Below are 14,300 nucleotides of genomic sequence, written 5' to 3' on the forward strand. Positions count from 1 at the left end.
ACTGTGAGCCAGGACTAATCGCCCAACATCAGTGCCTGACCTCACTAATGCTCATGGCTGAACGGAAGCAAGTCCCCGCAGCAATGTTCCAACATCTAGCAGAAAGCCTTCCCAGAAGAGTGGAGGCTGTTATAGCAGCAAAAAAGGGTGGGGACCAACTCCATATTAATGCCATGATTGTAGAATGAAACGAGCAGGTGCCCATATATTTTTGGGCATGTAGTGTAGGAGACAAATTAAGATATGTTCAGCAAGCAATCATGGGGACACACTGGTTGAATCAACGTTGTTTCCACATAATTTCAATAAAATGTTGTCTATTCCACGCTGGTTTAAGATCTGTGCCCAGTGGGAAGGTTCTCTTTCCTATTTGTCCTTCAAGATAGATGACCGCATGTCACAGAGATCACAATTCCTTGACCGAAAACACAAATATCTGTTTCAGTGTTTTTATTAGAAAAGGGAATTACAAAAACTTTGGCAAGTTCTGTGACTCAACAGCGGCGTTTGTATAAAATACATTCAATTTCAGGTGTGTGCTGCACTACTGACCTGAAGTCAGTTCTTTAGTACACTTCAAAGTGACATCTCCAACTTAAGGCTTAATGTGACGCTGAACAAACTTTCTGCAGACGTTTACAGACGGTTGGAAAACAAGGCATCTGGATTGAATCAAACACATAAACCACATGGCTCTGATATTTCCTCCTCAGCCATTTCTAAAGCTAATCATTTGAGCTTGCAGCAGCTACAAACACACTTTTCTTCCTCGTGTCACTGTTTCTAAATCAGTCCTAGACTATTTTCTGAGAAAACGTTAGGCTATAGAACTAGCTTTTACACAACTCTAACTTTTCTCTTGAATTCTTCCACATGCAAAAAACTCAACCGTTTAGTTTTCATCCATTACTGTCAAATTAAGATTCAGAATACATTGAACATCCCCATACAGAGGACATCTGCTATATCAGAATCTCTCATGGAATCATTTCAGTACATTTTCAGATACTACAGGATTCAAGTTCCCTTTTGCATAGTATTACCCGGCTAAATGCCGAAACCTGCCGACTCAACTCCTCCTCACCAAACAGTCTCAGATAAGTGCTACTTGAATAACAGTAGAATTATTCATCATCATTGAGTCATACTACATGTTACCAGGCAAGGGGGAGTTGGGTATTAAAAGATGAGTTACAGGTGCCTCTTAACACCAAGCCAGCTGATCATTTGCAGATGTTAACTGAAGATATACCATTGCATTCTTTGAGGCCTTGTTATCATCTGCAACTCCAACTCTCCCTCACAAAAATCAAGTGATCCTCCCCCAATATTTCCCCAAACAAAACATTTATTGTGTGGGGGTTCATTGATTGGCAGGACGGGTGACTCGATTTCATCATCCTGAGTCAGAATCACTTGGGAGGACAGGAACCATGGGAGAAGTTATTTCCTTTTCTTGTTGAACTTAACATGTCCCCCTTTCTTTTTTTAAAAAGAACTTCATCCACAAGCAGGTCCTGTCGCCTCCATCTTCTTTTCCAGCCTCTCAGTGGTACTCTAAGTCCCTTCCAACAACAGAAGCCACCTCTTTGGACTGAGTCACCAGTTTCGGAGAGTAATCCAGGGGAAGACAAATCTCTTCGCTTCGTTTAATTAAATAAGGTCATCGTGTGACGCTCAAGTGACGCTTATGGTTCAACACGTCATGCAGCGACGTCTCATGTTGAGGGGCTGAGGATTTGGGTCGATCTGCAGGAGCAAAACACAAAGGTTTAAGATTCAATAAGTAGCCTAGCGGTTAAAAGCGTTGGGCCAGTAACCGAAAGGTCGCTGATTCAAATCCCCAAGCTGACGAGGGGGAATTTTTTTAAATGTATCTGTCGATGTGTCCTTGAGCAAGGCTAACTGCTTCTGTAAGTCACTCTGGATAAGAGCGCTTGATAAATGACTAAAATGTAAATTGAGTGATAGAAGTGTAGAGAGTTCAGTTAATCAAAGAAGTGCATCCCTATTGTCACGAGAGTATTCCAAGGGGTGCTAGCTCACCTCGCAGTACAGCGGAGGAGGTCGGAAGCGGAACTCCTGGACAAAGGCCCTGAGAGGGTGCTCCATAATCCCACTGAGGTCCTCCTCAGGATGGGGGGGCGTAATGTTCCGCTCAGCCTCCTCATCCGTCACCACAGAGCTGTAGTCAGGAGGAGCTGTGTGGGGAGGGAAAGAGGGTACAGATGAGTAAACCATTTTTCCTAAGGTAGGAGATTTTCAGGGGGACCTGGCATTGACACCGCTAAGTCTTGTATTACAATGAGACAGACACTTACGCTCAGGCTGCTCGGGGATGGCCATGCGGAGCCATTCCAGGTTAACACTGTACTGGCTGCTGACGCTGGAGGTGCGGCTACCAAAGGGATGGAGGGGGATGGTGCCCATGACCAGGGGCAGCTCTAGACACAGCTTGGAGGTCCCAGGAACATCCACACACACCTAGGTGGTGGAGAGGGGAGAAAGCTTTTAGAACTACAGTAACCAACACGTCAGTAGGGGTAAAACTACTACCGACTGATCTCTAATTAGCCTTTCATTATCAATCGGAGGCATATCCTCAACAAGGAAAATCTAATGAATGTGAATGATGTACTTTTAATTCTGTCTATGGCTTGAACTCACCCTGAGCATGTATTCCACTTTGATGATGCGGCACTGCAGGATGGAGGGCCCGACAGGAGGGATCTTGATGGCGCGGCCATGCCAGGTCTCCCTGCGCTGGGCGCCCACCACATCACCACTAAGCGTGGCCACCACCGCTTGCTTCTGCTTCATGGTGCCCCGGGCGATGAACGTCTGTGTCTGTGTGATGTAGGCCTTGGGCACCACAGAGCGTGAGGTGGCATTGTCAAACTCAGCAAATACAGGAATCACCTCACCTGGAAGATGAAGAATAGAGGCTGTGAGGTGAGATTTGGTTCAGTTAAAATGAGTTATTTGCCTTAATGTTCAGTTTTCAGGGCCACTAGGATTAAAAGGTATGATTGGTTCTTACCTGGTGTGTAACCTTTACGATCGATCTTAGCGGTTATTGACACCTGTCCAAAATTGCGGTACCACACCCGTGCCATCTTGTCTTTAGTGCCAGCTTGGGGAGCCAATAAGGCTGGTGTGTTAATGTCAATGGGCTCGATGACTGTGAACTCCTTCTTGATCTTCCTCACTGTAGCCCAGGGCCTATGCAGCTTCACTTTCACCCAGTAGCGGATGCTGCCATGCTTGCCTTCGAAGGATGTCACCAGTGTCCTGTTGACGCAAAAAAAGAAGAAGAAGAGTTTAAATAAATAAACACAGATTGATTAGACATTAGTTGTTCTTTAATAAGATGCAAGGATTTCATAGGTCCAAATCAAATGCAAATTAACATTTGCCTCCAGTGCATTACTGTATAATAATTCCAAAACCATTAATTCCAGAAAGGGATACTTACTCTTCAGGCAACTGGAAACTAAATGGGAATTCATGTCTTCCAGCAGAGAGGAGGGTGTGCTCGCCATTATCTGAAGAAAAATGAATAAAATAAGCATTCATTATTTGAAACCACTTCTGATCCACATTGATTACTGAATGAGGGCCTTTTGCTTTCCAACGCAATGTACTAACTAAAATACATACAGGAGAAATCACTGAGTTTCTTTATTACAATGAACTGCAAATGCAGTTTTCCCTTTTCTCCTTAAACACAAAAGCACCATCATATGCCCTCTATACTGCTGGGTGCTCTTGAATGGGGATTTGCAGTCCCTTGTTTTTATATATATTATCAAATTTAGGGCTGCATTCAGACAGAGTAAATTCTTAGAGTGAATCCAAACTCAATCTAATATGCATAATACTTTCAAATCCTTTGACAGGGTCAAGTACTTTACTTTTACTTAAGTCGCGGTTTTGGGGTTGTTTTTTTGTACTTCACTACATTCCTAAAAAATATGTACTTTTTACTCCATACATTTTTCCTGACACCCAAAAGTACTAGTTACATTTTGAATGCTTAGCAGGACAGGAAAAGGGTCCAATTCACACGCTTATTAAGAGAACATCCCTGGTCATCCCTACTGCCTCTGATCTGGCAGATTCACTAAATACGAATGCTTTGACAGTAAATGATGTCTGAGTGTTTAGTGACCATGGCTATCCGTAAATACTTTTTAAATGTAAAAAAAAATAATAATTAGAAAATAAATTGTGCAGTCTGGTTTGCTTAATATAAGGATATTTTAAATGATTCGTACTTTTACTTTGATACTTAAAAATATTTAAAACCAAATACTTCAAGACTGTTACTCAAGTAGTATTTTACTGGGTGACTGTTACTGGAGTCATTTTCTATTAAAAAGGTATCTTTACTTCTACTCAAGTATGAGCATTTTGTGCTTTTTCCACCACTGAGTGCTTAAATTTTAATGAAAACAATTATTTTTCCATGCTGCAAATTTAAACGTTAAAAATAAAATGTGTATATTTCACCTTTAACCAGGTAGGCCAGTTGAGAATTTACCATTGAGAACACCCGAATATGAAAATTATTACAGAATAACTAAGAAAAAAACAAAAATACCTTCCCATGAGAGAAACCCTACACAAAACCCAGTTATGTACAATGAAAATACTTTTCTCGAGTAAAATTTGCCCAAGTGGTTTTGCCCAATGAGTTGCATAGCATAGAACACTTCATTGCTTTCATTCACTGATAGAGAGTGAATGACTAACCTGCTTGCAGAAGAACTTCTCTCCTGTTGAGATACTCCACTTCGTCGCTGTAGTTTTGAGTATAGGCAGTACTGGACCCAGCCGAACGAGATTCGGTCCAATGCACTTTCGCAAAACCTTCTGCGTGCAACTTCAACGACTGCACTTTACTTTCACCTGAAAGGTTCAAAACAACTTTTCCAGACACCACGTCCCCACTGCTGAAAACTGGAGGGGAATCGATTTCTGGAGAGTCGAAGACGATGTACAACTTTTTCAATTTGTCGAAAATCATCGTGAGGGTTGTTAGTTCCAAACAGTATACTTATGTTAAAATGTTATTGTTCCTTGTTCAAGTTGTCAAAGAACGTTTTGGTACTATTTTAATATTATTGTCGCTACACTTGCAAAACAAAACTGATTAAGTAGTCGCGGCCACAGCTCCCTTTTGCGCGAAGTGGGCTGTCCTAATATATTATGTAAGGCCGCATAGAGGGTAACGGGCTAATAAACATCTTTCCTGGGTGTGGAGCGCTAGAGCAAACGGGGAAAACCGTGACTGGTGATTGATGGTTACAGGTTCTTAGACGAAAACAGGCTTACTGAGCATGCCCGAAGGCTGCAAAGATCCTCCCATTTGACAAAATAGTTTCACATTGCATAATAGTAAAAAGGGTATTTCAGCTTTTGCTCATGCCCATTTTTTGGTATTCTGTACATGTGGTCTATGCATTAATTTCTAGAAAGGGAACAATGCGCAACTTGCCAAATATATATTTTTAAAGTCTGTAAATTCCTATAATGAATTATATTTTCATTGTTATTATTCATTAATGCACTGCATTGTTAGGGTTCATCTTCATGCACTTTTTCCTTATTCTTACTTTTTCTTGAAGTGGTATCCTATATGAAATGGCAAAAAAATCAATGTTATGACCAAATCAAATGTTTTCGTCACATACCAAGTTTACTGCTGGTATAAACGGTGCAGCAAAATGCACACAAGCATACCACTTCAAGAAACAGTAAGAATAAGGGGAAAGTGCATGAAGATGAATGGTACATTTTAAACAAATATTTTATACACATACACAGAACATATATTGAAGAACAATTAGTTACATGACCTCTAGATTGCAAAATCGGGTAACATCTTGTCCCAAAAAAACAGTTGTTTACCTTTGTTTCCTGAAGCATGCAGGGTTATATACTGCCACCTTGTGGTGTGAACATGACACATGAAACAGCAGGGTTTCCCAAACGCAGTCCTGGGGTCCCCCTGGGTGCACGTTTTGGTTCTTGCCCTAGGGCTACACAGCTGATTCAAATAATCAAAACTTGATGGTGAGATGGTTATTAGAATCAGATGTGTAATGCTAGGGCAAAAACCAAAACATGCACTCAGGACCTGTACAGTACAACTTTATGATACCCCCTCCTCCTGGTGGCTATATGAGTTTTTATTTTTTTTAAGTGTCAGTCATGTAGGCCTCACCGTCTCTAATCAACTTTAGTCAGCTCTGACCATAGACTTCCTATAGTGGCTGGGCAGATGAGATAAAAACACATACACAAGCATGATTGTGGATTTATACAGCCACGTAGTATCAAATAATCAATGGTATGCAGACAAACTAACAAGTTAATGCAGTGTAAATATTTGTGTTCAGATTGTACAGAAGGCCATAGCTACATGTTCAACAGTCTGGCTTGAATTTCTAAATATACGAAGGTACACAAACAGCAGGACTTAATATTTAGCTAATTAAGCCAGAGTTTATTCAAGCTAAAAAATAAAAAAAAAGTTTATTGCTATGAACACAGTATCCCTATCAATCAGACAACCAAAGACAGTTGTAGTATCAGTACCACTATGAAGTTTCTCAAAACCAGATCAACCAAACTAAAGCATTGATCAAAGCTTCATGTCTTGATGGGAGCAAAACTATTTTGCAAATCAATCTGACCGCGGGAAAAAAGTTTATATGAAATAATACAGTATGTCCACAGAATGTTTGCCCCGGAAAGTTGTAGTCCTTTGAAGGTTATAAAATGGCCTAACCATAAAAATAAAAAATTCCTAATGAAATATCACTTCATAAGCTATTTTACCAATAGATTTAGCATTATTAAAGTTTACTTTTATACATGTCTGAACACTGAAGTCCTACTACAGTGTATTTGGAAAGTATTCAGACCCCTTGACCTTTTCCACTTTGTTACATTACAGCATACCACCATAAATCTACACACAATACCCCATAATAACAAAGCAAAAAAAACAGATTTGGAAATTTTAGCAAATTTATACAAAAAATTACCTGAAATATCAGATTGACATAAGTGTTCAGACCCTTTACTCAGTACTTTGTTGAAGCACCTTTTGGCAGCGATTACAGCCTCGAGTCTTCTTGGGTATGAAGCTACAAGCTTGGCACACCTGTATTTGAGGAGTTTCTCCCATTCTTCTCTGCAGATCCTCTCAAGCTCTGTCAGGTTGGATGGGGAGCGTCGCTGCACAGCTATTTTCAGGTCTCTCCAGAGATGTTCGAGCAGGTACAAATTCAGGCTCTGACTGGGCCACTCAAGGACATTCAGAAACTCATCCCGAAGCCACTCCTGTGTTGTCTTGTCTGTATGCTTAGGGTCTTTGCCCTGTTGGAAGGTGAACCACCTTCCCAGTCTGAGGTCCTGAGCACTATGGTGCAGGTTTTCATCAAGGATCTCTCTGTACTTTGCTCTGTTCATCTTTCCCTCGATCCTGACTAGTCTCCCAGTCCATGGCGCTGAAAAACATCCCCACAGCATGATGATGCCACCACCATGCTTTTGAGAGTCCTTTAGGTGCCTTTTGGCAAACTGAAAGCAGGCAGTCATGTGCCATTAAGAATGATGAAGGCCACTGTGTTCATGGGGACCTTCAATGCTGCAGATATTTTTTGTTACCCTTTTCCAGCTCGTTGCCTCGACACAATCCTTTGTTGGAACTCTACAGACTATTCCTTCAAATCTAATGTTATTTGTCACATGCGCTGAATACTTTACAGTGAAATGCTTACTTACAAGCCCTTAACCAACAATGCAATTAAGAAAATATTTACTAAATAAACTACATAAAAATAAAAATATACAATAAGGCTATACACTGGTACAGAGTCAGGTTAGTCGAGGTCATTTGTACATGTAGGTAGGGGTAAAGTGACTATACATGGATAATAAACAGCAAGTAGTGGCAGTGTAAAATCAAAAGGGAGAGGGGGAGGTCACTGCAAATAGTCTGGGTGGCCATTAATTGTTCAGAGGTTTTATGGCTTGGAGGGGTAAAAGCTGTTAAGGAGCCTTTTGGTCCTAGACTTGGCGCTCCGGTACCGCTTGCCGTGCGGTACCCGAGAGAACAGTCTATGACTTGGGTGACTGGAGTCTGACAATTTTTTGGGCCTTTCTCTGACACTGCCTAGTATATAGGTCCTGGACCTCATGGCATGGTTTTTGTTCTAACATGCACTGTCAACTGTGGGACCTGTGTGTGCCTTTCCAAATCATATCCAATCAATTGAATTTACCACAGTTGTAGAAACATCAAGGATGATCAATGGAAACAGGCTGCACAGGAGCTCAATTTCGAGTCTCATAGCAAAGGGTCTGAATACCTATGTAAATAAGGTATCTGTTTTTTTATATACATTTAAAACCTGTTTCCACTTTGTCATTGAGGTATTGTGTGTAGATTTATAAGGATTTTTTATTTCATCCATTTTAGCATAAGGTTGACAAAATGTGAAAAAAGGGAAGGGGTCTGAATACATTCCAAATGCACTGTATTAGTCAGGTAAAGGATTTTTAGGGGGTGTATTTCAACAGATTTCTGTAGAGGCTGTTTACCTAGCTGGGACTCCAGATACAATCTATCAGTTAATTGTTTTTCTATTCATGGAGATCTTCTTGATTTGAAATAACAAACAAAGCCTAATCAAAGTCAGTAATGTAACTTACCTACACATTAAATCTTGAGTACTTTTGGAGGTTCTCTGGAATAACAAAAACCTTGCTTGACAAGTTTGCATGTAAAGAAATTAGGACTTAATTAATGTGCAGTATAGTGAAGATGAAGGGTTGGGGGGTGTCCTGTCCCTCAAGCTCCCACGTGTTGTTTTCCCTGTTGCCTGAGAGACAGAGGCACTATTTTTTTTAAACCCCCAGCCCTTTTCAGACAAGCAACTGCCTCTGCCTCTTATTGGGCGTCTCCACTCGCACTTCCTTTTACAGAAGTTTATTCTTTCCAAAAGCACTATTCACAGTTATCTATCAGTCATAATGAAAGAACATATAAAACCCCTAAATCAAGACTGTAAATTGCCATGACTTCCCAGTAACAGGACTGCTCTGTTTATTTACCCTGCAGTCTGATGTCCTACACTCAGAGAGAAAAAAGGGGGGGAAAGTGCTATATAGAACCTACAAGGGTTTTTCAGCTGTCCCCATAGGATAACCCTTTGAAGTACCCTTTTTTGTTCCAGGTAGAACCCTTTCCACAGAGGGTTCTACCTGAAACCAAAAAGGGTTCCACTATGGAGACAGCCGAAGAACCCTGTTGGAACCCTTTTTTCTAATAGTAAATCCAATTCCTATAAGCATGTTGGTGCTACACGTGAGCTTCATTCACACACACAACCAAATGTAAAATATTTTAGTTCATAATGTAAAATATTCTCCAGAGTTTCGTGCCTCTAAGAATGTAATTTTCTAATAGGTGTGCATTTTTTTCCCCGGGGGCCATAAGTAGGGCATGTGTCTTTACTGTGTCCTCCAGTAGGCTTGGTGAAATCCAAGATGCACTAGGCTACTTTTAGAGATAGCTTTTTAAAACACGCAAACAATTAGTCCCATTCATTGGCTCAACATTAAAAGGAAATCAATATATGCTACACCTTAGAAATAGTTTAACATTGTTGAGAAATAACAAAACAGTTGAACAATGACCAGAGTGCTTTTTCCATGAGAAGACTACTTACCTCGGATGAGATGTTGCCTCTTCCTGAAGTAACTGATCTTGGAGGTGTAGTCGTTGTAAACGGCATTCATGCCTCCACTGCGATTCTCAAGCCAGTGGGCAGTGGCAACCCCTCTTCCAAGGACCTTCATGGAGTCCACTTTCGTATCCCTGTTGAGCTCCAAAACGACCTTTCCGGACAGTATCTCGCTGCTGGCATACACAGCATCGCCCGGTCCGTCGAACTCCAGCTTAAAACTTTTGATAGTATTGAAAGTCATTCCTTGGAGGGGAAAATAAAGATTTTTTACCACAAGAAAATGTAGCCTGAGACATAAATAACTGAAGGAGCCGAGAATCGTCAATCACACGATTCTAAAACTCAATATATATACACTAAATTAAATTACACTGTTTTTAAATAAAATCTTTCACACCAGCTGATCAAAAGTCTGTCAAAGAACGCAAACCAAACCTACCTTTAAAAAAATGGGAGATGGTGAATTCGAGGTGTCAGTCTTCGCTGACTGTTATATTTATATTGTACAATGTTTCTACCACATAATTTCGACGCACAGATAGGGCAGGTTCCGTTTACACGCCAATTAGAATAAAGCACATTTGAGTCACGTCGCCCACTCTTGGAGACGAACGTGGACAGAAAGCGACAACTGCAGAGATATTAGAGAAAGGATGAGATAGGAATCCCATTGGCAATGGATGGAACAACGAAAAATTCCTCATCAGCAGACAGCCAACCAATCGCGTTCACGTTGTCATGTTGCGTCACGCAGTTGATAAGTTCATCGTCACGCAACCCTTTCTCAAAGTCAGGGTATGAGTCGAGAAACCTGCCTATTTTCGTCAAAAGTACGTAATATCACGATTCCAATGCTATACAATATTAGAGAACAAGTTAATTATCTCACATCTCGGATGTGCAATGGTGTACTTTTTGTTTACGAAATTCATGCTAATGTTGTTGTTTTTGAGCTCGGGCCCAATTGACTTCCATTCAATCCATGAAGGAGAGCTCTTCTTGTCCCACAAATGCACCGTGCGCCCCATTGACAAAGCAACGTACACAATGAGAGGTACAACAATTCAAATGGAGTTTCCTATCTCCTCAAAAGTATCTGACTACTTTTTTCAGTACGTGCTTGAAATGTAATTGGTTTACGAGATGATTCGCTCATAGATTGCTGTCCAATCCTTCCCTCCCTCATACATGAGTGCACAAATTTATGTCTCATGTCTACATACATATGCAATAAGCATCAACCGTATAAGAAAATAGATAATGCATTGGATGCATAAGATATCAATGCATGGAATAAATCAAATCAAATATTCATATGTAATAGCTTCAGGTATTAATTTATGAATATTCTCCCATCGGCCCTTTTGACCTCTTCCTTTTTCCGCAGCAACCAGTGATCCTGGTCAACAGCATCAATCAAACAGTATAGCTTCCGTCTCTCTCCTCGCCCCAATCTGGGCTCGAACCAAGGACCCTCTGCACACATCAACCATAGTCACTCACGAAGCAGAGCAAGGGGAACAACTACTTCTAGGTCTCAGAGCGAGTGACGCCACCGACTGAAACACTATTAGCGCACCACCGCTAACTAGCTAGCCATTTCACATCGGCCACTGTTACTTGTAGATTTTTCTGACTAGTGCAAAAAAGTTACTATATAAATGTCCACCTTAAAAAAGACATGTAAATTGATAACATCTTATATGTGTTGATGAATTAATGAACTTGGCTATGTTTCCCTTCATGATAACTGGGTCATTGTCCTTTCAGGTGTGTGAAATCAGGTTTGGCATATTTAAGTCTAACCACCCACTCACGGTTTTGCTCAACAAAGCAGCTCCCAAACATGGCAATCAGCAGCTTGGGTTCAAGGTTATGTTGCTGTTTCGTCATTCTCCTATTTGTTTTTACACATATCATACTTAGTGAGGTGTAAAAAAAAAAGGGAGTAAATCCAAGAACTAAACCTGTCATTGCCCAAACAGACACTAACCTTAGCAACACACTTATTGAATACCACATCATGTCTCATAATACCCATAAAACCTAGCGGTAAAACTCAGAAATGGTTCCAATCCTTTTTTCCACCATACATTTTTCTGTAGGGGATTTTAGAACTACAGTGGGGCAAAAAAGTATTTAGTCAGCCACCAATTGTGCAAGTTCTCCCACTTAAAAAGATGAGAGAGGCCTGTAATTTTCATCATAGGTACACTTCAACTATGACAGACAAAATGAGAAGAAAAAAATCCAGAAAATCACATTGTAGGATTTTTAATGAATTTATTTGCAAATGATGGTGAAAAAATAAGTACACTGCTCAAAAAAATAAAGGGAACACTAAAATAACACATCCTAGATCTGAATGAATGAAATTTTCTAATTTAATACTTTTTTCTTTACATAGTTGAATGTGCTGACAACAAAATCACACATAAATTATCAATGGAAATCAAATTTATCAACCCATGGAGGTCTGGATTTGGAGTCACACTCAAAATTAAAGTGGAAAACCACGCTACAGGCTGATCCAACTTTGATGTAATGTCCTTAAAACAAGTCAAAATGAGGCTCAGTAGTGTGTGTGGCCTCCACGTGCCTGTATGACCTCCCTACAATGCCTGGGCATGCTCCTGATGAGGTGGTGTATGGTCTCCTGAGGGATCTACTCCCAGACCTGGACTAAAGCATCCGCCAACTCCTGGACAGTCTGTGGCGTTGGTGGATGGAGCGAGACATGATGTCCCAGATGTGCTCAATTGGATTCAGGTCTGGGGAACGGGCGGGCCAGTCCATAGCATCAATGCCTTCCTCTTGCAGGAACTGCTGACACACTCCAGCCACATGAGGTCTAGCATTGTCTTGCATTAGGAGGAACCCAGGGCCAATCTCACCAGCATATGGTCTCACAAGGAGGATCTCATCTCGGTACCTAATGGCAGTCAGGCTACCTCTGGCGAGCACATGGAGGGCTGTGCAGCCCCCCAAAGAAATGCCACCCCACACCATGACTGGTGAGTCAAAATGGCATGACCTGATACTCATAATGTCCGCTGGCTGTGTTGAAGGCTGTCTTCCACTCATCCCCTTCGCGTACCCGAACCAGGTGGTAGGCATTCCGAAGGTCCAACTTGGAAAAAATGGTGGCCCCCTGGAGAGGTTCAAAAGCCGAAGAGAGGAGTGGTAGTGGGTAACGACCTCCTCTCACTCCTGCGTTCCCTTAAGCGCCCATCAATTTTAATGGTAAAGTGATGAGGGAGTCACCCTCGGCTGCGAATGTGCAAAAATCAACCGCATAGTCTGCCGCACTACGGGAGTTTTGACATAAATCAAGAAGCTCTCTCCCGGATACCAGAGACTCGAATACCTTCCTCACCTCCGCCAATAATTCCTCCAGATGACAACGATGGGTGGATTGTTTCTTCCGAACAGCAATGGTCCAGGAGAGCGCCCTTCCCGACATTAGCGTAATTATATACGCCATCTTCGATCGGTCTGAAGGGAACGAAGATGGCTGTAGCTCAAAAATAAGCGAGCACTGAGAAAGAAAATCCTGACAGGTACCAGGATCTCCAGAATATCGCTCCGGGGGTGGTAAGTGGGGTTCTCGGGGAACCGGGTTAGGCTGTACCAACTCACCACAAAGGAAACATTTTCTGAGAGGTTGGGGTCTCTCGGGGATGGCAGACAGTCTATGAGTTAATTCCTTAATAAGTTCCACAGTAGCCTTAAACCATTGGTCGTGGCGCTCTGTCAGAGAACGGAGCACTTCCAGGAGGTCCTGTAACAGCTCCTCATGTCTCCCAATGGTGGCTCCCTGCAGGGAGACAGTATGGCGAAGCTGGTCCAAGTCTGCTGGGTCTGTCATGGCTAGTTCATACTATCATGACACAAGGCGAGACCTAGACGCAGACACAGGAGGCAGATGGTTGGAGTTTAAGATGTTTAATAATCCAAAAGGAGTAGGTGGAGCAATGGTCGTGGACAGGCAAAAGGCCAAAACCAGTTCAGAGTCCAGGAGGTACAGAGTGGCAGACAGGCTCGAGGTCAAGGCAGGCAGAATGGTCAGGCAGGCAGGTACAGAGTCCAGAAACAGGCAAGGGTAAAAACCGGGAAGATTAGAAAAGGAGAATAGCAAAGGCAGGAAAATGGGAAAAAACGCTGGTTGACTTGGGAACATACAAGACGAACTAGCACAGAGAGACAGGAAACACAGGGATAAATACACTGGGGAAAACAAGCGACATCTGGAGGGGGTGGAGACAATAACAAGAACAGATCAGGGTGTGACAGCGTGAATTGGATCCTACTAAGCATTCAAAATGTTCAGAGTACCTTTGGGTGTCAGGGAAAATGTATGGAGTAAAAAGTACATCATTTTATTTAGGAATGTAGTGAAGTAAAAGTAAACGTTGTCAAAAATATGAATAGTAAAGTACAGTTACCCCAAAAAATGACTTAAGTTGTACTTTAAAGTATTTTTACTTAAGTATTTTACACCACTGGCTAAATGTGGACAGTTCTAACATCTTCAAT

General features: G+C 41.6%; 1 protein-coding gene across 2 annotated transcripts; it reads right to left on the reverse strand.

The window, feature by feature from the left end:
- Window positions 1-435: 435 nt before the first annotated feature.
- LOC139369347 (arrestin domain-containing protein 2-like) lies at window positions 436-10,383 on the reverse strand. 2 transcript variants are annotated; one of them, XM_071108709.1, is made up of 8 exons: window positions 10,204-10,383; window positions 9,747-10,007; window positions 3,476-3,545; window positions 3,041-3,291; window positions 2,668-2,924; window positions 2,322-2,484; window positions 2,047-2,201; window positions 436-1,749 (listed from the first exon to the last, which is right to left on the reverse strand). In XM_071108709.1, the coding sequence occupies exons 2-8, from the start codon at window positions 10,003-10,005 to the stop codon at window positions 1,696-1,698; spliced, it is 1,209 nt and encodes a 402-aa protein (XP_070964810.1). In that variant the 5' UTR covers window positions 10,006-10,007; window positions 10,204-10,383; the 3' UTR covers window positions 436-1,695. The 2 variants fall into 2 exon arrangements, with proteins under 2 accessions (XP_070964810.1, XP_070964762.1); XM_071108661.1 differs by lacking the exons at window positions 9,747-10,007; window positions 10,204-10,383 and adding an exon at window positions 4,756-6,948.
- Window positions 10,384-14,300: the final 3,917 nt, after the last annotated feature.

This window comes from Oncorhynchus clarkii, chromosome 1, assembly GCF_045791955.1.
Source record: "Oncorhynchus clarkii lewisi isolate Uvic-CL-2024 chromosome 1, UVic_Ocla_1.0, whole genome shotgun sequence".
Classification (NCBI taxonomy): Eukaryota; Metazoa; Chordata; class Actinopteri; order Salmoniformes; family Salmonidae; genus Oncorhynchus; species Oncorhynchus clarkii.